The sequence below is a fragment of the Anopheles stephensi genome, unplaced genomic scaffold, assembly GCF_013141755.1.
Source record: "Anopheles stephensi strain Indian unplaced genomic scaffold, UCI_ANSTEP_V1.0 ucontig43, whole genome shotgun sequence".
NCBI lineage: Eukaryota > Metazoa > Arthropoda > Insecta > Diptera > Culicidae > Anopheles > Anopheles stephensi.
Genome location: NW_023405380.1, coordinates 22501 through 40371, shown reverse-complemented (window position 1 = coordinate 40371; position 17871 = coordinate 22501). Strand labels below are relative to the sequence as shown.

At 47.4% G+C, this 17871-nt stretch overlaps 8 protein-coding genes and 1 long non-coding RNA gene across 17 annotated transcripts in view; 4 read left to right on the top strand and 5 right to left on the bottom strand.

Annotated features, from left to right (window-relative positions):
* Window positions 1-165: 165 nt before the first annotated feature.
* LOC118517012 (N-acetylneuraminate lyase A-like) lies at window positions 166-1472 on the top strand. The gene is made up of 4 exons (XM_036062856.1): window positions 166-191; window positions 267-366; window positions 428-816; window positions 875-1472. Exons 2-4 carry the CDS (start codon window positions 305-307, stop codon window positions 1270-1272), a joined length of 849 nt encoding a protein of 282 aa, XP_035918749.1. The 5' UTR covers window positions 166-191; window positions 267-304; the 3' UTR covers window positions 1273-1472.
* Window positions 1225-2816, bottom strand: LOC118517010 (protein CLP1 homolog). Its single transcript, XM_036062853.1, has 2 exons — window positions 2581-2816; window positions 1225-2494 (listed from the first exon to the last, which is right to left on the bottom strand). The coding sequence occupies exons 1-2, from the start codon at window positions 2680-2682 to the stop codon at window positions 1325-1327; spliced, it is 1272 nt and encodes a 423-aa protein (XP_035918746.1). The 5' UTR covers window positions 2683-2816; the 3' UTR covers window positions 1225-1324.
* Window positions 2803-4707, top strand: LOC118517009 (uncharacterized HIT-like protein Synpcc7942_1390). 2 transcript variants are annotated; one of them, XM_036062851.1, is made up of 2 exons: window positions 2803-3263; window positions 3725-4707. In XM_036062851.1, the coding sequence occupies exons 1-2, from the start codon at window positions 2927-2929 to the stop codon at window positions 4669-4671; spliced, it is 1284 nt and encodes a 427-aa protein (XP_035918744.1). In that variant the 5' UTR covers window positions 2803-2926; the 3' UTR covers window positions 4672-4707. The 2 variants fall into 2 exon arrangements, with proteins under 2 accessions (XP_035918744.1, XP_035918745.1); XM_036062852.1 differs by lacking the exon at window positions 3725-4707 and adding an exon at window positions 3294-3533 and having other exon boundaries at window positions 2815-3226.
* An 88-nt stretch (window positions 4708-4795) lies between these two features.
* LOC118517007 (spliceosome-associated protein CWC27 homolog) lies at window positions 4796-6521 on the bottom strand. Its single transcript, XM_036062848.1, has 2 exons — window positions 6367-6521; window positions 4796-6299 (listed from the first exon to the last, which is right to left on the bottom strand). Exons 1-2 carry the CDS (start codon window positions 6406-6408, stop codon window positions 4836-4838), a joined length of 1506 nt encoding a protein of 501 aa, XP_035918741.1. The 5' UTR covers window positions 6409-6521; the 3' UTR covers window positions 4796-4835.
* A 38-nt stretch (window positions 6522-6559) lies between these two features.
* Window positions 6560-7726, top strand: LOC118517011 (THUMP domain-containing protein 1 homolog). The gene has a single exon (XM_036062855.1). It carries the CDS (start codon window positions 6613-6615, stop codon window positions 7627-7629), a length of 1017 nt encoding a protein of 338 aa, XP_035918748.1. The 5' UTR covers window positions 6560-6612; the 3' UTR covers window positions 7630-7726.
* On the bottom strand, window positions 7611-10736 carry LOC118517005 (kinesin-like protein KIF23). The gene is made up of 4 exons (XM_036062845.1): window positions 10594-10736; window positions 9781-10509; window positions 8268-9690; window positions 7611-8207 (listed from the first exon to the last, which is right to left on the bottom strand). The coding sequence occupies exons 1-4, from the start codon at window positions 10602-10604 to the stop codon at window positions 7737-7739; spliced, it is 2634 nt and encodes an 877-aa protein (XP_035918738.1). The 5' UTR covers window positions 10605-10736; the 3' UTR covers window positions 7611-7736.
* Window positions 10737-10865: 129 nt separating this feature from the next.
* Window positions 10866-15382, top strand: LOC118517013. Its single transcript, XR_004908226.1, has 3 exons — window positions 10866-11200; window positions 14687-14985; window positions 15054-15382. It is a non-coding gene; the product is annotated as an uncharacterized LOC118517013 (long non-coding RNA).
* LOC118517008 (glycine receptor subunit alpha-4-like) lies at window positions 11285-14220 on the bottom strand. 2 transcript variants are annotated; one of them, XM_036062849.1, is made up of 10 exons: window positions 13597-14220; window positions 13271-13365; window positions 13120-13187; window positions 12815-13053; window positions 12655-12737; window positions 12434-12586; window positions 12118-12356; window positions 11855-12037; window positions 11594-11772; window positions 11285-11515 (listed from the first exon to the last, which is right to left on the bottom strand). In XM_036062849.1, the coding sequence occupies exons 1-10, from the start codon at window positions 13617-13619 to the stop codon at window positions 11359-11361; spliced, it is 1419 nt and encodes a 472-aa protein (XP_035918742.1). In that variant the 5' UTR covers window positions 13620-14220; the 3' UTR covers window positions 11285-11358. The 2 variants fall into 2 exon arrangements, with proteins under 2 accessions (XP_035918742.1, XP_035918743.1); XM_036062850.1 differs by having other exon boundaries at window positions 11594-11751; window positions 13597-14218.
* Window positions 15383-15924: 542 nt separating the features above from the next.
* The window catches only part of LOC118517003 (potassium voltage-gated channel subfamily H member 2-like), a 22272-nt gene continuing 20325 nt past the window's right edge, over window positions 15925-17871 (bottom strand). For 5 of the 7 annotated variants that reach the window (XM_036062838.1, XM_036062839.1, XM_036062840.1 and 2 more), the window contains 4 exons: window positions 17584-17869; window positions 17148-17507; window positions 16965-17076; window positions 15930-16881 (listed from right to left, as the gene is read on the bottom strand). In XM_036062838.1, the coding sequence (XP_035918731.1) occupies window positions 16846-16881; window positions 16965-17076; window positions 17148-17507; window positions 17584-17869 (794 nt within the window). In that variant the 3' untranslated portion in view covers window positions 15930-16845. Of the gene's footprint in view, window positions 16882-16964; window positions 17077-17147; window positions 17508-17583; window positions 17870-17871 lie in introns of all 7 variants that reach the window. The other 2 variants (XM_036062844.1, XM_036062841.1) reach the window with 2 other exon arrangements.

Here is a 17871-nt window from a genome sequence, read left to right as displayed (position 1 = left end):
AACAATGGATGGTTTGAAAAACGACCGAAATCAATTTACGAATGCAACAACACCATTTATTTATAACGTAAATTATCAAACAGCTGAAAATATTGCTAAATATGAGCTACAATAAGACGCTTGTTTTGTTCAAGCTTGTTTACGATGGACCGCGGTCGTTATCATTGCACCGCCAGTCAAGCTTAATGCATGTAAATAGAATACCAGAGATAATCGTGATAGGAGTCTGCGTCGTTGTCGGTACATATTAGCTGCCTTATTTCCAGCTGCACTCACTACCCGTTTGAAGCCGCAAAACATAACGATGAAAACGTTTAACTTTACGGGACTAATGGCACCGGTGTTCACCCCGTACACGAACGGGAAGTTAGTTATACAGTGTGCTCTATTTTGTTGATTTCTGTAACTAATGGGCTGATCGTTTCAGTGAAACATTAAATCTACAAGCCATCGAGCCGTATGTGGAACTACTGAAAGCGAACCGTGTGAAAGGTGTGCTCGTAAATGGAACCAGCGGCGAAGGAATGCTTTTGACCGTCGCAGAACGTATGCTGGTGACGGAGGCTTGGCAAAGCGCCTGCAAAAAGCATGGTATTACCGTCATGGTTCAGATTGGAGGAGCACCATACCCGGATGTCGTGCAACTGGCGCGGCATGCCTTGCAGATCGACGTGGACGCGGTACTGTGCCTTCCGGAGCTTTATTTTAAACCAAAAACAGCCGAAACGCTGGTGTCCTATCTGAAGAGTGTAGCGAAGTACTGCCCCACATTACCGTTCTTCTACTATCACATCCCGATGTTTACCGACGTGAATGGTAAGATAAAGCCAGCTCAGAAAAGCGCACACAGGAATTTACTTTTCTTTCTCAACAGTTCACATGCCAACGTTCCTGAACAGGGCAGAGCAAGAGATAGGCAACTTCCGAGGGATCAAATATACGAGCGGAGATCTTGAGCAAGGTAGCGCATGTTTGAAGGACGGACGTACCATATTCCTCGGTGCCGATACTATTCTGTGTGGCGCAGTAGCGGCCGGCTTCGACAGTTTCATTATGACGACACTGAACATCTGTCCAGAAACGGCGTTCGAAATCATTACCGACGTGAATCGGGGAGCTGTGCAGGACGCTAGAGAGAAGCAGCGTAAGTTAAATGCACACATTGCCACAATACTACAGCATGGCGATTGGGTATCGGCCATGAAGAAAGCATTCAGAGAGAGGTTTCCTTCAATCGAGGTCGGCCATACCCGGCCGCCACTCAACGCTTGAAGATGTGCTTTATTGGGGAACGTAAAATACGGTGCCTTCTTTGTCGCCTACCTTAATGGCTGTCCATGAACTGAAGATCGGAAACGAGTAGTATTGTTTGGGGCAGCGGCCGCGGTTGGGGAGATAGCACCGTCAGCACTTGCTTGTCCATGTTGACATTGGTGACGCAAATAAAGCCTGCCACGTTGGTTTGGATCACATTCTCGTCGGTACTTTCGGCAAAGCTAACTGCCAGTATGTGGTGTAACAGCTGGGGACCGGGCTGGACGGCGACTAGCTTCGTGTAGTTATCTTCCGCTTTCATTCCCAGCGGTAAGCAGGAAGCTGGCAACGGCGGAGAGCCTACTTTGAATATTTTTATGTCCGAAAATTTTACATCAAAACTGTGTGGAAAAAGTGGCATTTTGGAGCCGTAAAAATATTCCCTTATCCGCAGATCTCTTGCTTCGGTGCGCTGGGACTTGGTACGTTCCACTACACCGCCGCTCTTCGGCAGAAAGACCACCTGCACGGTGCTCTTCACATCCCGCAGCAGCTCGTTGTACAGACGTTCCTGATCGAGCACGAAGATGGCGTTCACTTCGAACGCTTCAACGGTGTGCAGTATGTGCGAGTAGCCGGATCCCTTCACCCAGCCACAGGTGTTGATGATCATGCCGGACGATTTCGCCTTTTTGTTTGCCTGCAAGCGTTCCAGTGTTGTTTCGGCCAGTTTCGAAATCAGCACATCGTAGAACGTACTGTTCGAGGACGGTGAGCTGTGCCCGTAATGGTACACAAGCGGCGCCTGTTGGGAGAAACCTTCCGCTACCGGTGCCGGTCGCTCTACCAGCAAAGCTCCAATGGTGCCGGGTATAGCGATCCCACCCTGGCCCACATCTAAGTCAACGTAAATGGGACGCCTGCCCAGCCGAACCGCGTAGTTCAAGAATATGCGGCACAGTGTGGTCTTTCCTACATCCATCGGACCAACCACCATCGCGATCGGACCCTGCGCATCCTCCTGCTCGGCCTTGCTGCGCAAGTGTTCCAGCGCCGAATTGGCATTCAAGTACATGACCATGGGCGTTTCTTTGGCAACGTACGCCACATCGGGCTTACCGCGCAGCTCGATCGTACAGCCATGGTAGGTGAAGATGGCCACCTTAGCGCCAGTGAAGAAATCGTACGGCTTCTTCACGACCAGCTCCGTACCGAACAGTTCCGCCAGTCCATTGAGAAGCTGAAATGGCGCAGAAATGGCAAAATGACCGTGAACGCGACCGCGACCGTGATGCATCCATGTGTTTGCACAGAGCGATGACTTACCACAACCGACACTTTCTCGTTCTTATTTTCTATCTCAAACCGCAGCTCAGAATCGGCCTCAAGCTTGTAGTCCGTTTTAGGAATGGCTTTGTCGTCGGACATTGTACGAGGAGTAAAACATTAGTGAGTAATGTTGGTTCAATGCTGTGTTCTTTTTGAATCTGAATTCACGTAAACAAAGTGCGTTGTTCCTGTTTGTTTACCACACCTGTTTGACAGAATCGTGTGTCAGTCCAATGTCAAATGCTCCTGGCAAGAGCACCGAAAACATTGATTACGAAATCGTGCGTTGGGATGCGATGGTAACAGATCCCCAAAGTTTGTTAGTGCTGTTTGTTGGTGCATAATGTTGGCAGCCGCTGTCCGTCCCTTTGTGGCTCGGCCACTGCTGTTGCCCGCTCTGCGCTTGGTACGCTATCGCAGTCAGGATAGCCAAGGGTCCAACAGATCACCGAAACCCTCGGTCAAACATCCGGACACGATATTCGACAAGATCATCAAGAAAGAAATCCCTGCCGACATCATTTACGAGGACGAGAAATGCGTTGCTTTCAACGATGTCTCGCCGCAAGCTCCAGTGCATTTCCTCGTGATACCAAAGCAAAAGATTGATAAATTGGAAAACAGCACATCCGGTCAGGTGGAGGTACTTTTGCTGCTGCCCAAACGGCGCTCTCCAAAAGGTAATTTATGGTTGTGCTTATTCGTTACAGATTCTCGGGCATCTGTTGCATGTGGCCGGTCAGTTGGGAAAGTCGAAGGCTCCCAAAGGATTCCGATTAGTTATAAACAATGGCGATGACGGGTGCCAAACGGTGTACCACATACATCTGCATGTGATCGGTGGCCGACAGCTCGGATGGCCACCAGGATAATAATCCCCTGCTGTCCAACGAATAAAGAAGGAACCCACAGCAGCTAGGATAATTTTGTCCTTTTTAAAAAAAGTTTAATCATTTGTTTACGCTGTTTATAATTGCCGGATGACATATTTGACAGCTGAAAAGGTAACGGAAAACGAGCTGTCAAGAAGAATGAAAAGCAAACCAAAACAAACACGCACATAATCAACAACAAATATCTTTCGAGGAGCTTTTTTCTCACTAATTTTCCGCGTTTTATCCCAACATGTGTGACAATACAGGCGACACTCCGAGTGCGTCTGCTGCTCCAGACATATCGGAACCATCTACATCCGGGAAAATACCAGGGGAAAACTGTGCGACACGGAGCAGCGAAACTGAACCCAAGGCAGACACAAATGTCCCCAAAACAATGTTCACCATCAGCCAGCCCGAGTTTAACGAGGGGACGATGGCAGGCGATTCACCTTGCTCCACACGCAATACGCTCAAGCTGCGTAAGGACCATCACAACCGTGTGCAGACTCGCGCATCACCATACCTTAAGATACGGCCGTCGGCCCTGCTTACGTCTCGCTTTCTGGAAGCCGTCTCTCACAATAACACGGAAAAGGTGAGGGAAATGATACAGCAAGGTATGTCCCCAAATACGTACGAAAGCTATTTCAATCGGTCAGCGTTGCACATTGCATGTAGTAGAGGCTTCCGTGATATCGTGCGAATTTTGCTCGAGAATGGAGCAAACCCGAACATCAGGGATAAAAATATGAACACCCCGCTCCATTTGGCCTCCAGCACGGAAAGCGTCGAGATAGTGCAGCTGCTGCTCGACTACGGCACCAACGTACTGTTGCGCGATTCGAATGGTCTGCTAGCGCTGGACTTTTCTATCGGCAAGCTGCGTCTGTCGGAGCGTATCATATCGAAGATGCAAAAACTAACTCAGAGCGACATACACAAACATCGGGAAAAAACGGCCGAAGTTTGCGAACGAATCTTTGCCATGTTTAAGCAGCAGATCAGAAATATCGATCCAACGAATCTAGGGTGTGATGAGGCCAGGCTGGAACAGATGCTGAAAGATTTCTCCGAACAACTTGATAAGGTACGACAGCGCAAAATAGATCTCGACTCGATCGTCGATCAAATCAGTAATCTCAAGGTGAAGAGTGAGATTGATAACGATGTCAGCTCGTTGCTATCAACGTTGCAACAGTTCACACTTTAAGCATGACCATTATTTCAGTGGCATCATATTCCGATCGTGGGCGAGTAACATTCCCCGTAGTGTGTATCTATGTATTCTATGTTCCTCCTACCTAATGTACATATATGGTATCGTTTACAATAAATACTGGTGGACGAATTTCGAAACACGCCAATTGGTCCATTTTATTTGCCCGGCTTTAGAGAACGGTCGATTTTCTCGCCCCGTTTGCGCTTGTTGAGCGGATTGCGCGGATCATAAACGTCGTACCAGTCGTCGTCCTTTGTGGCTGCATCTTTCGCTAGTATTGGATCCTTTTTCTCAAATTCCAGCCGGTGAGCAAGCCAATTGTCTCCTCGAATGTCTTCCTCTTCGTCTCCTTCAGTAGCTGTTGCAGCTTGGACGTCATCCCGTTCATGGGCGGAATGAAGCTTGGATTTAAACTTTTGCAACAGTTCCATCGTAAAGTTTTCCCGGGAGCTACCCTTCTTGGGAAGCTGTTTAGTCTTCTGCGAGTATTCTTCCTGCACCCGTAATACTTCGTTCATCACTTCATTACGAGCCGTCTTTTTCGATGCCTTTTTCTGTTCACTTTCCTTCTGCTTGTCCTTGGACCGTTTGTCCGAGTGAAAGTCACGTTTTAGCTTGTTAATTTCTTGTCGAATCTTTTCCGCCTGTTCCCGCTTTTCCTTCTTCCTGTCACCGTCTAGCTCGTAATCGGAATCGGATTCAGATTCGTTTACATCCGCCGCTGGTTTTTCATTACGTTTGTCGTCCGCCTTACGCTTTAGTTTCTCTCGCACATTGTCCACTTCATCTTTTTGGGATGGTTTGGATTTTGAACGGCCATGGCTGAAGCTTTCTTTATCTTCCTCCGCCGAAGAATGGCCTCGACTGTCGGCAGAAAGCCGTCGCTTCTTGGGTTCCTCTGCAGAAGAAGTACTCGTTTGCTTGCTTAGCTTCGGGTCATCCAGCACATCGTGAGAGGACTTTCCACGTCCCGGGCCATTTTTCTGTACAAACACTTTAGTCTCTAGCTCTTCCTCTTCCGCCTCATCGCCGAACGAAAGCAGGCCAAAGTTTTTGACACCTTTTTCTTTTTTCTTCTTTTTGGAATTCTCACCTTGCTCTTTCGATTTATCGTCTGCATCGGTCAAGCCTCGCGGAACAATATCATCGAATGGATTGTTAAGCACATCTGTTCGAATGATGCGATGAGTGAAGTGAGGCCGTTCGTTTTCATACACTTCACCTTCTTCCAGCTTCAGCATGTTGTATATCGTATCACCTGCGACCTTGCCGAAAAGCGTGTTCTGATTTTGTAGTTCCGGGGTCGGTCCCAGGGTGAAGAAGAACTGCGAGGCGTTATCATTTTTACCGGAGTTTGCCATACCAACCAGGCCCCGGCGAACGTAGCGCAAACGGGAGTGGAATTCATCCTTGAACGGATGTCCATACACCGATTCACCTCCCGTGCCATCGCCGTTCGGATCACCACCCTGCACGATGAAGCCTTTCACGACTCGATGGAATATTGTCCCATTGTAGTAGCCTTCCAGGCACAGCTGAATAAAGTTCCGGCAAGCCATCGGGCATTCCTTTGACCAGAGCTCAATGTCGATATCACCTACGGATGTTTTGAGGAGAACCTAGAACGGAGAAAACGATGCAAATATATCACAACTTCGTATGAGGAAGGATCAACGCGAGCTTTACCTTTCCTGCCGTGGGCGGTTCTTGAATGTAAATATTGCTCATCTTTGTGGCAAAATGTCTTTCAGTCTATTAAATTAACTTTTCCTTTGCTCCGAAAACAGCGGACAGCGGATTGTTTACAAAAAGTGTTTGTTGTGTACGCTAATCGCACTGACATTTGTTTGACGTTCGACTTTGTTGGCCGGATGTTTGACAGCCGCCAGCAGCACGTTGAGCGTGCAAAACTACAACAAACGGTGGCGCACCATGTCAGAAGCAAAGAAAATTAAATTCGATTCCGCCGGCACGGCATCGGATAAACGCAAACCTAAGCACGGAAAAACGGGTAAGCGTAACTATTACGCAAAGGCACACGACCATGGCGCAGGAGACCGTTGTATGAAGCCGGGCCATCGAGGTTTTCTTGTAACGTGCAACGGGCATGTTCGAGATTGTATTCGCGATAGCTATCGCATCCTCAATGCGTATGCAGACGAACTGTACGGTGCAGTAGATAAAGCTCCTACTCCCAGCGATGATACCGGCGGAAACGGCGATGCAGCCGAATCGAACGCACCAAGCGATGAGGAGGACATTTCAATTACGCTACAGAAAGAGGCAGAAGCGGCTGGTCAGAAGCAGAACAGCAGAAGCTTCCGGTTCCAGAACGTCGAGAGCGGTGCCATGAACTGTCTCTTCATCCAAACAACCCTTCCGGATCCGAATGAAATGGCCGTCAAGCTGATGAAAGATTTGAGCGCCACGAAAAAGCACAAATCTCGCTTCATATTGCGCATGCTACCGATACAGGCGGTTTGCCGCGCGAACCTGAAGGACATCATCGATGTGGTGGGGAAGTTGAGCGATCGTTTCTTCCTGAAGGAGCCGAAAACGTACGCGATCGTCTTCAACCGAAGGCTCAATAATGATCTTTCCCGGGATGACGTTATACGCGAAGTGGCAGAGCTCATCACGACCAAGAATGCGGGCAACAAGGCGAACCTCAAAAGCCCCCAGCTAGCGGTAATCGTGGAAGTCATCAAGGGACTGTGTTGCATCGGCATTCTTCCCGAATACTACCAGCTGCGGAAGTACAACCTGGTGGAGCTCGTCGCTCAACCGAGCCCAATCCCCGCAGCACCGGCTAAGGAGGTGCAACAATCGAATGCTGAAGAGAACGCACCTAAAATTGCGGCGGAAGATAAGCCGGAACCAGCCGAGCAGATAGAAACTTCGGAGAAAGACGCAAGCCCGTCGGAGCAGGATAAGGTGGCGGCAGAGTAAGAAGGGTTTATTCGTAAAGAAATATTAATAATGTAAAACAATGCATTAAGTTAGTATGAATACAACTAAAACAAGGCAAACTGTTGCTTTCGATAGACGAGTGTGCATCAGTGCCGTGACCGCTTGCTTTGTCCTTCTGGGACTGCATGGCCCTCGATGGCCGTGCTACACTTGGAATTAATGTTCTGTATTTCGCTCAAAGGCGGAGCACTCGGAGTGATAACATTGCCTGATCGTTTGCGATTTGGCGGCGTCTTGGTGGGCGAATACTGCTTCAGGCACTCGACATCGTTGAAGACCACCTGCGCCCCTCCGCCACTGGTCGGGATAATGTCCCCTTTGTACAGCTTCGTTTCCAGCTCACCTTCCGTGTCCGCGTCTTGCCGTATCAGACAATATTTGTTTGTCTTTTCGGCCAGCACGTCCTTGTCAGTCAGTTTGGTAACGGATTTCGAGTTGGTGTAGTAGGGCTGCAGGATCGTTCCCAGCGGTACGGTATTGGCCGCACGGTGCTCCAACCAACGATCGCCAGTCGAGCGGGATCTACGGTGCCTAGTGTTTGCGACCGCTGTGCCGGGCTGTAAGCAAAAGGATTGTATTGAAACAAGCTCATGCTATTAACAACTATTTCAACTTACCCTGGAAGATCGAGGCGCAGCATAGGCCGAAACAAGCGACTTCACATTCGGCGTCGATTCCAACCGCTGAAAGTCTTTATCGAAACTGTTCGAACGGGTTCGTTTGACCGGTGTCCCCTGGATAATTTCCGACACCATCCGCAGTCGCTCTTCCTTGTCGCGCATTTCGTCCTGCAATTTATTCTTTTGCTCCATCAGCTTTACCTCCAGCTCGCGGCTCATCTTTTCCGACTCGACCGCAAATTTGGACGTAAACTTTTTCCTTTGCCGTTCCTTTTCCAGTTCCTTTTGGCTGACGAGCTGCGTTTTCTGATTCAGCTGAGTTTGTAGCTCCCGTACGCGTTCCTCCAGCACACGGTTACGTCGATTCAGATCGTCGATCGAACTCTCGTAAATCACGATCTTGTTCTCGAGGGCCGTAATTTTCTGCTTGCTCTGGGCAAGCACTCCCTTGAGCGAAACACTTTCTGTGCGAAGGGCCAAGTTTTCGCTTTCCATTTTGTGTAAATTCATGCGAAACCGATTTTGGCGTACGTTGAAATCTTCGTCCAACAGTTTCCGCTTCTTAATTCGCTGCTCCAATATTTCGGACAGCTTGCGTATCAGCTCGTTGCTTTCCGGCGATCCGAGCTTCATCTCTGCCACGAATGGTTCCAAGCTGTACACCAGCCCGAGATCGATCTCCATTCGATCGGCATGTTGCGGCTGCTGCTGCTGCTGCTGCTGGGGATGGTGGAGTTGGTGCCGCTCGGCCAGTTCATCGTACGCCAGCTTAAACAACTGATTCGCACGACGACGACCCGGTGTAAGACCCGTATCGATCTTGATCGGTGTGGGGCGCGCGATCTGTACGTCCTGGGTCATCTCGGCAAACTTCATCACCTGCGCCGTTTCGTCGTAGTCTTCCGCCCGCGGATTTACGCACACAATCATCCGCACCTGTCCTTCGCCGTCGAAGTAGTTCTTGAACAGATGCGTAATCTTGGAATCGCGGTACGGCACCTTCTTCCCACCGCACGTTTGCTGATTTTCGCGCAAAATTTCCAAGCAAGTTCGCAGCGTCATCAGACTGTTGTTGATGTTGCCCGCCTCGCGCAACCGTTGCCCCGTGTTGCCCGTCCGATTCGTACGCTCGCTGCCTGCCAAATCTACCAACGATAGCTGGCTGACGGTGATGGCGTTACGGTCCTGCACCACATTCTCTCCCTGCACATCGACCGGCGCTTGAACGAGCCGAATCGTGAACACGGAATGCGATCGGCTAGATTCTGCGTTCAGAATCGTGTGCCCCATGCGTTTCCGCTTTTGCCCAATCTGGAACAGTTCCAGCGCATCTTCAACCGACTTCACCTCTACCTCAGTCACACCGTGGACAAACATGTTGTGATTGGCGTCTTCCCGGATCATTTTGCTTTGCATTGTCCTGAAAGTAAAAAAAACAAAGGATGCTTCACTTAAACCCCGCTGTCCATGGTACGACGAACAGACCTGCTTGGAAAGGTTTGTTACTTACTTCTGAATGGTGGTTTCTTCCAATAAATCGTAAACGCTGTTATTGTACACTTCCACATAGTTGATGAACACGGCGTAGATGTTGTCCTCCTCAATGCCACTTATTTCTGACGGCTCCACCGAAGCCTGCGATGCCACCTCTTGATCCAGATCCCTTTTCCTGGTTGTTTTTGTCAGTTTCGCGTTCAGCTCCGTTTGGCGCTCGAGCAAAACTTCCGCCTCGGTAAGAATGTCAAATCCGTTTAGCCGATCGGATTTAAACGTGTATTTTTTGGCCTGAAAATCGGCGATCGTACGGAACAGCGCATCCAAGCAACGGGGCATTATGCCGCGATGCTGCAGATCACCCGTCATGGTGTACGTTTTCCCACTCCCGGTAACGCCATACGTGAACAGTAGCCCATTTCGGCCACGGATCAGTCCCTCTACCAACGGTTGCGCGACCGATGTGTAAACTTCATGCTGCCGGACCGTGTCGTCGAAAACTCGCTTAAAAATGTACTGTGTTTCCTTGAGGTTAGCTACCTTGTAATTGATAGCTATTTCCGGCGGCGTCAATACGACCGTATGCGCATCGGTGACGCGTAAACAGATAAGATCGGATTCGCACGGTGGCGGTCGTATGCGGCAGTATACTTGAACAGGATCTTTTACCAAGTTGTTGCCAGAATTTCCACGGCTTTTGATGGCCGACTTTGGCGCTGCTACCTTGAGCGGGGTTTTCTGGCGCCTGGAAAAAAGGTCGTCCAACAAAACTGTGTATTTGCATAAACCGTACGCATGGGGGTGAGACAAAACGCACGTTCATACTTACATCGTCTTCATTTTTCAAACACTTGTAATGCCGCAGTATGGAAACAAATGTTTTCATGAGAAATGGGCACTTTTTGAGGCTAACAAACTATAATTACACGACCAAAAAGGGGTTCAAACACAAGGAGTACGCGGAACTACAAACGGTGTGGAACTCGCACAACAACAGCTTCGTTAAGTTCGGCGAAAAGTCGTTGGAATGTTCGTTACGTTTAAAAAATGTCAAAACATGACAGCGCACACTGGGCATCATGATGGAGAAACAAGTCAAAATTGCAATTAATATCAGCAAACTTTGGAAAATTTAACGATTCATCAATTTAAATTATGTATTGTAAATTAAGCGTCACGTTCCATCCTTATATTATGAAGGTGTTACATTTAGACATAATTATGAAACGCATGTGTAGCTCGTAGCGTTTAAATTACTACCTTTTCAATTCTGATGCACAAGCCCACATAATCACAGAAGAAGAAAATGGCGTTTTGACAGAGCAAGCAAAGCTCGCATGCAAAAGAACGATTTTCAATAAACCGCGCTGCGTGATTTCAGGTGAATTAGTGTGAAAGTGTTTTGTGAAGATACGGCTGAGGTTCAAATAGTCCCGGTAAGTGCAATCTGGTGATCCACCAGAAGGTCCTAGCTATTAAACATCCTTCATACATGGAAAAAAGTGGGAAACAAATTGATCTACAACAGGCAATTCAGTTTATTACTAGATCAACTATAGGGTTTGTTTTTCTTTACATTGCTGCGGGAAGAGTGTTACTTGAAATTTTTCTTAGATTCCGTTAAGTACATAGTCCAATAGGAGATGGTGAATATCAGAAAGCTGACGGGAAAAATAATCAACGAAAGCTGATCCAATCGGCCGCGCTGGGAGCCCGCGTACAGGAGCGCTACATCCGCGACATTGCGAAATCTGAAAGATAATGATACCTAGGTTAAAGTAACTCTTGGCGAGCTGGCAATCGCGTACGATGGAGGGAATCTATCGCACCTTTTTCTTGTCATCACAGACGACACCTTCTGGGCGCTATGTACAGTGTCTTGTATATTGCTAAGGGAAGCCGACGTTGTTTTGCTGTGGTGATCTTGCGGTTGGATCTTGTTGTTGCCCGAAACCTTCAGGGTGGTATGCTCCAGTCCATTTTCACGCTGAAACGAGACGGAGTTTATCTGTTGCGAACGGCGGCGATACAGACATATGTTCACTATTGACTGTTGCGGGCTACTCGCTACCCGTGGGGTTTACACTCACCGACGTGTCCATCGTGCTTTGAGCCATTGTCACCGCTGACTGCAACGTTATGGAAGGAGGTATCGATGAGGCGTGCTGAGCCTTGGCCACTCGCCAGTGCTTATCGTATCTTATACCGAACAGCACAATGAAGTACTCCATTAGCGCAAAGAACACGAACAAAGTACAGGATATGAGCCACACCTGTTGGGAAGACGAGGTCCGGATTGGGGTAAATTAGCATTTATAGAACCACCAAAGCGAGGTACGAAGGCGCTCCTTACTTCAAGGCACTTTAGCTCCAACGCGTCTGGTGAATTGTTCCGCACCGTATCGAACATCGTGATCAATGATAATAGTGTCGTTACCAGCAGCACCATACGTCCTGGTACGATTTCTGGGACGACCACAAACGAGCCCCAGGAGATGGAAACGAACAATGTTGATGGAAGATAGTTCTCCAACAGGTAACTCTTCACTTCTCTCGAAAGGGTTATTTCTAATCTAGCTGAACTATGATTATCTGTCAAGCAAGGAAAGGCGATTGATGTATGCCATTGGGGCGTTGTCTGTTGAAAGAGCGGTCCTTTTCCTACTCACCATCGCTGTAATTGACTATCTGAGACTCCTGCTCGGTGTAAAACGAAACCACATACTTCGGAAGCCGGAAGAATCCATCGCCAAAGTCATTGGGAAAGGATAACGCATTTTCCGATCTCCAGCGGAATCTTAAATCTTTCACTGGATATTTATCTGAAAAAAAATGAATCAGGATGGAGGGCTAAGGGGAAGGCTAAAGCAGAAGCCAGGCGTTTACGTACAACTGCTAAAATCAACCGGACATCTTTGCACGTCCAATGGGTAGAGCACAAAGTCCATGTCACATTTGATGATGATGGTAGCTCTGTAAGACAGCGAAAGAATAATGACGCCTTTCGAGATACTGCTCCAAGAGCCAGCCGGGTCCTCCTGAATATTTACCCTATGCTTAAGCTGATAGTGCTATTTTCGTACAAACGCAAGCTGGATATCTCTTCAAAGAGGGTTAACATTTTCATTTCCCTCAGCTGGCGTATGTAGAGATCTGGAACCCATATCATGTCTCGGTCGGCCTTTGTTAGCTCTACATACTCGCCCGTACCTTTTTCTGTGTTGGGCCGAATGGGCTGGATGCGTAGATCTTCCCATGTAATTTGCAGGAAGACATCGAAGGAAATTTCCTGCAAAGGATGAATATTACTCATCGCACGGAACACACGGACAGGGCACGCTTCTCGATCACTCACTTCCTTGTTCTCATCCACGCCCGATATGCGATTAATGTACAGCGACACGGATACATCTGTCAGGCTGCCTAGCCATTGTTGGAGTACATAGAAGCGGGGTGTTTGATGGACTTTAGTCTGGTGGTGGCAAAATGGCAAGTAGTTGGCTTACCTGGCTTCACGTTCTTATCATAATCCTGATTATATTCGTAGTTGGTAGTGGCTGTCCTTACCGGTGGGAGATATAGTTCAAAAGCCCAAATCAAACTGCAACGAGAAGGTGAAGCCAAGTGTGTGTTTGATGCCATTAGTGATAATTAAACACACTCCAGGCAAAGCTTTCGGGGGCTTCCATGATGAGAAACATGCGCTCTGCCCAAAGCCTTGACTGTGCTGCTTCGCTCACTTCCTCAAGGATTCGTCCACTTCTTGCTACTACTACTACATGCTGGGACTTGTGTTATGAGCAATCCTGAGCAAACAAAAGAATAGCTTTACCTCGCTATGTATATGCAACGCATAGTCCTTGTATGCTGTGTAGGTCACATTCATGCTTCACATTTCACACTCGAACACACGATATAAAACTGATATCCCGGAAGTCGATATGGCCCGACCCAACCCAGACTGGATGGTCTTCGATCCTCGACCAGCACATTCAGTTCACCAGGAGTGTGATCCACACTCGCAACGACGCCATCGTCCCCGGAATCGATAAAACTTTTCTTTTCCTATTGTTCACGCGAAAGCTTGCACCGTGTTGTAGCACGTGTCCTGCTGCTCCTGGAAAGCATGCCGCTTCGGTTGTCGTTAATGTGCTCTTCCGACGGCTACCGAGCTACGTCTCTGGGGACGCCACTTCTACTCACTCGCTAATTTCAACCGGATTTAAACGAGTAACACAACCTCTGTAACATACACTACGCACAACGGGTCCCGAGAAAGGTTTAACTACGCACTGGCAATAGCACTCCTTTGTTGGGTTGGATGTTGAGCGCGTTGCACAATCGATGAATTCAGATCCACAACTAAAAACCACACCAGGAAAGCTTCTGCCACCTTTCAAATATCGGACAGGACGGGTGCGTGTTACGAAAGTAGTGTGCTTCAGCTCATTCATTCAAGCCGTTATGAATATTCGTGCGCCCGGCCGGGGTGTGTGTGCTTTTTTTTTATTCGCTTTAATTTAATCAATAATAGCGAGCTCATAAACTTGAAAGCAGTCTTAGTGTTCCAGCTATAGCTTGTTAGCTCTAGCTGGTGTGTCAGGCTAGGCAGGCTAGCGCTTCTCCAACGAATCAGGGACTAGGGCTTGAATGTTCACGCCCCGCTCACAATGCGGGTCTGCTGGCCCGGACCGGGAGCCTTGTAAGACGACACACACAGCGTGGTGTTGTGTGGCAGAAAAGGTAGAAATGAAACGATGACACGCAACGGTATCATTACTTTTTTTTAGGGTGTATGTAGCACATGGCCACACGAACACACTTTGCGGGAGTTTGCCGTAGATGGAGGATGGTGGAGCTTTGTGTAGCTTTTACTTGTAGCTTCACACTATTTACTACAAACAATTTTTTACCCCTTCAAGGTATTGAAAAAAGAACAGCAGTGGTGACGTACGGGATTCTGACGCCTTTACCATGGTCTGCGTGCGACCCTTGCTTGCTTCACCTTCTCGGCGGGGGGCGTTCCTAGAGCACGTGGGAAGGGCAACTAGTAAACATCCGCATCCGCAAGCCCCAAGTAAGGAAGCCAAGTGTTTTGCTATCTTGGCGGAAACGGAAACGGCATAAACGATGACGGCTACTTACTATGCGAACGATGGAGGTATTACACCATTACTGAATCCTTTGACGTGACAAATGATGAGTGATGAATGTTCCGAAGGTGTTGTGGCATGGCTGTTATACATTTGAAACATATTTTTCTAATAGATACATTTCCAAAACACACAGTTACAAGCAACACGTCATCGCGCAGTTCCAGACGAACTGCGCGTTGACCTGGAGTAGTTCATACTTTACCAAGGATACAGATTTAGAACAGGTTAAGCAAAGACGACGCCAACCCAAACGACCATAACCAATTGACTGACCAGCGCACTCGACTAGCATGCACGCGACGCGATGAAATATGATGTGACTCTTGCGTCTCGTCTGCTTGATTTTTCTTCGAACTCGATACCAAGAGGTTTCAATCTTTAAAATTTTGTAAGAAGTTTGTAAGCTCGGGTTTAACTTCTTGTAATAAAGGTGTTAAAAATTCTTGAAATACGCCAACCATGTTATCTCAACATATCGGCAATTAGTTTATGTAGAAAGTTTTAAAAAAGAATCAAAAACATTCCGAACCAGCAAAACACTAGCAGACAAATTGAGAAAATTGTGTTGGGGTGGGGGGAACTCTTTTTTCGGGTATTTTTTTCAATGTTTCAATCTAGTAACATGGGATTGTGGTTCGATTTGAAGATGTAAAACTTAGTACCAGTAGTAACACAGTAGGCTGGTATGTTTTATGTATAAACGCCGATGACGCCTTGCAACAGCCGATGAAGCTGTGAAGAATAAGCAGCATGATTGAACCGGTTTTTTTTTATAAGACGGTAAGGCTCGAGCTCTCTTCGATTTACATGCATTCATGTTTATGTTAAACATGCAGACACTTGCTTGATGACCTAAAACACCATATTACCATACATCCTTCCGTTTGTTGATCTGTGTAAAAGACCTCTAGACAATCTTTATAACAGTGTGATATATTGCTATATGCGTACGACGGTGCGAAAAAAAAATGGCGGATCCATAAAGCAAGAAAGGAGTAAAGTAGTAGTATAAATCAGTTCATTAGCAGTAACTTTATTTGTTTTGTTTCTGTGGTTTTTGTTTTTGCTTTGTTTCGTGTTCGATTTAAATAAAGGCAATATGCGTTTTCCAATATGCGCTGTTGGATTTGTTTGTTGCTGATTTGGTATTAATTCATTGATACTTGCAAGTCTCTATGTGTGTTGCGTGTGTTCTGTCAGTGTGATTTGCACTAATCCTAGCCCTTCCTTATTTCACTCTTGTGTTTTTTTGTATTCCTACTTGTTACGTCCTTTCTGCTGCTCACTGCTTCTACCTTATCTGCTTTCTTCCGTTCGTCGATCGTTCGTTCGCTCGCCCTCTCAAACTACTACAACACATTTCCGAATTGATCTTACTAAGTTTGAAATGTAGTTCATGGAAAAAAGATTGCTATTAAATTTTCATTATTGCTGTTTTTAAAGACTCAATGTAGTCGTCACTCAACACATAGCTTGGGGGGGCTGGCTGGGGAGAGTTTGCTTTTGTTTCCTGCTGCATCGCGAGATCTATATAGGGTGGAAATGAAAATCCAAAAACCAGGATTGCACTGATGAAGGTTTCTACCATGGAGTTATCTGAAGGTGGTGAAAATTTGCCATACTTGTGTTTTGGGTGGGTGGGGTGTGTGTGTGTGCGCGAGCGTGTGTAGCGAATGTTTCGTGTGGTCATGTGTTTGTATTTTGGCTGTGTGTCTATCTTCAGCAAGTGTACAGAGAAATATATACACATATTAATTCCATTTTTTTTCGCTTTTTTTCGTTTGCTTATGTTGAAAACAGGTAAAGGAAAACAACATTTACTATTGGGAAGGGAGATAAGAAATTGGATCGGTGATTCTTGTGTTTTGTTGCTGCTTTCGGTGCGATGAATCATGAACAACGTTCCTCTGCTTGGCCTATCTGCATTACATCTTATCACGGCTGGTTGAGGCTTTCGTTTCCTGATGGGCGGAAAATTGGACGGTAAGTGAATTTATTGATTATATGGGGTGGCTGTTTTCGTAAATTTTGGCGTTTTCTTTACCTGGTCGATTTCGTCCAATGATTCCAGCTTTGCAATCGGTGCAAATATGTTCCAATTTTGTCCCTCGGGCATATCGTCCATCGGGTGATTGAATGATGAAAACTTTGAACATCTGTAACGACGGCGAAGAGCAGTTGGTATAGAGTATAGGTTTTTTGATTGTTGTACGAACAGAATACTCACTTAAATAAGCTACGATCATCGGAGCATTCGGGCTGGGATACGGATCGGGCCACGTGTATGCGATGCTGCGCCGACGGTGGCTGCTGGTGTTTAACGTCCCGCGGGTCCATCGGTGCACCGCACATGTCAAAAGAAAAATCGCTTTCGGACGGTTGATACGAAGACATTGCCGTTTTACCGGTGTGCATCTGATGCATTTGCTGGTGTTGCTGGGCAAACGTGTGCTGCTGCTGTTGGATTTGCATCTGCAGCTGCTGCTGTTGGTGCAAGATTTCTAAGATCGTTCTGATGTCGTGCTTGAGACTCGATTCTAGGTTGCCAATTCTATCCGTCAGCTCGGACAGCTGATGCACCATTATGCTGGGGGAAAGCGAAGCAAAAGTAAAATTAATTACGATCGTTCCCTTTTTCGAACCCCACTCCCCTATTCACTTACCCTAGGTTGTGTTTTGAGTCGTTCTGTTTGCCCACATTGCTACTGTTCGGCGCCGTATGATGAAAGATATCGTCATCCGGGCTACTCTTGGGGGAACAATCTGCTGCCCGTATCGATGGCCCTCCCGGCAAATCGGGCTTGGCGCCGCAACTGCAGGCACGATTACTGATCGCACTCAGCGTTATCGTGTCTGGTGCTCGTCCCAATGCCGCGGACGCTGCCATGGCCTCTTGATGATGGGATATTGTCTGCTTGTGCGTGCTTTTAGGGCTCTCGTTCGGTGAAGCT

What these genes read in the sequence shown, in the direction of transcription:
- LOC118517012 (XM_036062856.1), top strand. Translation starts at nt 305, where the DNA reads ATGAAAACGTTTAACTTTACGGGACTAATGGCACCGGTGTTCACCCCG. An exon ending in ACCCCGTACACGAACGGGAA is followed by an intron (nt 367 to 427) that starts GTTAGTTATACA and finishes TGATCGTTTCAG; the next exon opens with TGAAACATTAAATCTACAAG. An exon ending in GATGTTTACCGACGTGAATG is followed by an intron (nt 817 to 874) that starts GTAAGATAAAGC and finishes CTTTCTCAACAG; the next exon opens with TTCACATGCCAACGTTCCTG.
- LOC118517010 (XM_036062853.1), bottom strand. Translation starts at nt 2,682, where the DNA reads ATGTCCGACGACAAAGCCATTCCTAAAACGGACTACAAGCTTGAGGCC. An exon ending in ACGAGAAAGTGTCGGTTGTG is followed by an intron (nt 2,495 to 2,580) that starts GTAAGTCATCGC and finishes GCGCCATTTCAG; the next exon opens with CTTCTCAATGGACTGGCGGA.
- LOC118517009 (XM_036062851.1), top strand. Translation starts at nt 2,927, where the DNA reads ATGTTGGCAGCCGCTGTCCGTCCCTTTGTGGCTCGGCCACTGCTGTTG. An exon ending in CAAACGGCGCTCTCCAAAAG is followed by an intron (nt 3,264 to 3,724) that starts GTAATTTATGGT and finishes GTGACAATACAG; the next exon opens with GCGACACTCCGAGTGCGTCT.
- LOC118517007 (XM_036062848.1), bottom strand. Translation starts at nt 6,408, where the DNA reads ATGAGCAATATTTACATTCAAGAACCGCCCACGGCAGGAAAG. An exon ending in AACCGCCCACGGCAGGAAAG is followed by an intron (nt 6,300 to 6,366) that starts GTAAAGCTCGCG and finishes TCTCCGTTCTAG; the next exon opens with GTTCTCCTCAAAACATCCGT.
- LOC118517011 (XM_036062855.1), top strand. Translation starts at nt 6,613, where the DNA reads ATGTCAGAAGCAAAGAAAATTAAATTCGATTCCGCCGGCACGGCATCG.
- LOC118517005 (XM_036062845.1), bottom strand. An exon ending in GAAGAAACCACCATTCAGAA is followed by an intron (nt 9,691 to 9,780) that starts GTAAGTAACAAA and finishes TTTTACTTTCAG; the next exon opens with GACAATGCAAAGCAAAATGA. An exon ending in CTGCGCCTCGATCTTCCAGG is followed by an intron (nt 8,208 to 8,267) that starts GTAAGTTGAAAT and finishes TTTTGCTTACAG; the next exon opens with CCCGGCACAGCGGTCGCAAA.
- LOC118517008 (XM_036062849.1), bottom strand. Translation starts at nt 13,619, where the DNA reads ATGCGTTGCATATACATAGCGAG. An exon ending in GCGTGGATGAGAACAAGGAA is followed by an intron (nt 13,054 to 13,119) that starts GTGAGTGATCGA and finishes CATCCTTTGCAG; the next exon opens with GAAATTTCCTTCGATGTCTT. An exon ending in ACTATCAGCTTAAGCATAGG is followed by an intron (nt 12,738 to 12,814) that starts GTAAATATTCAG and finishes GCTGTCTTACAG; the next exon opens with AGCTACCATCATCATCAAAT.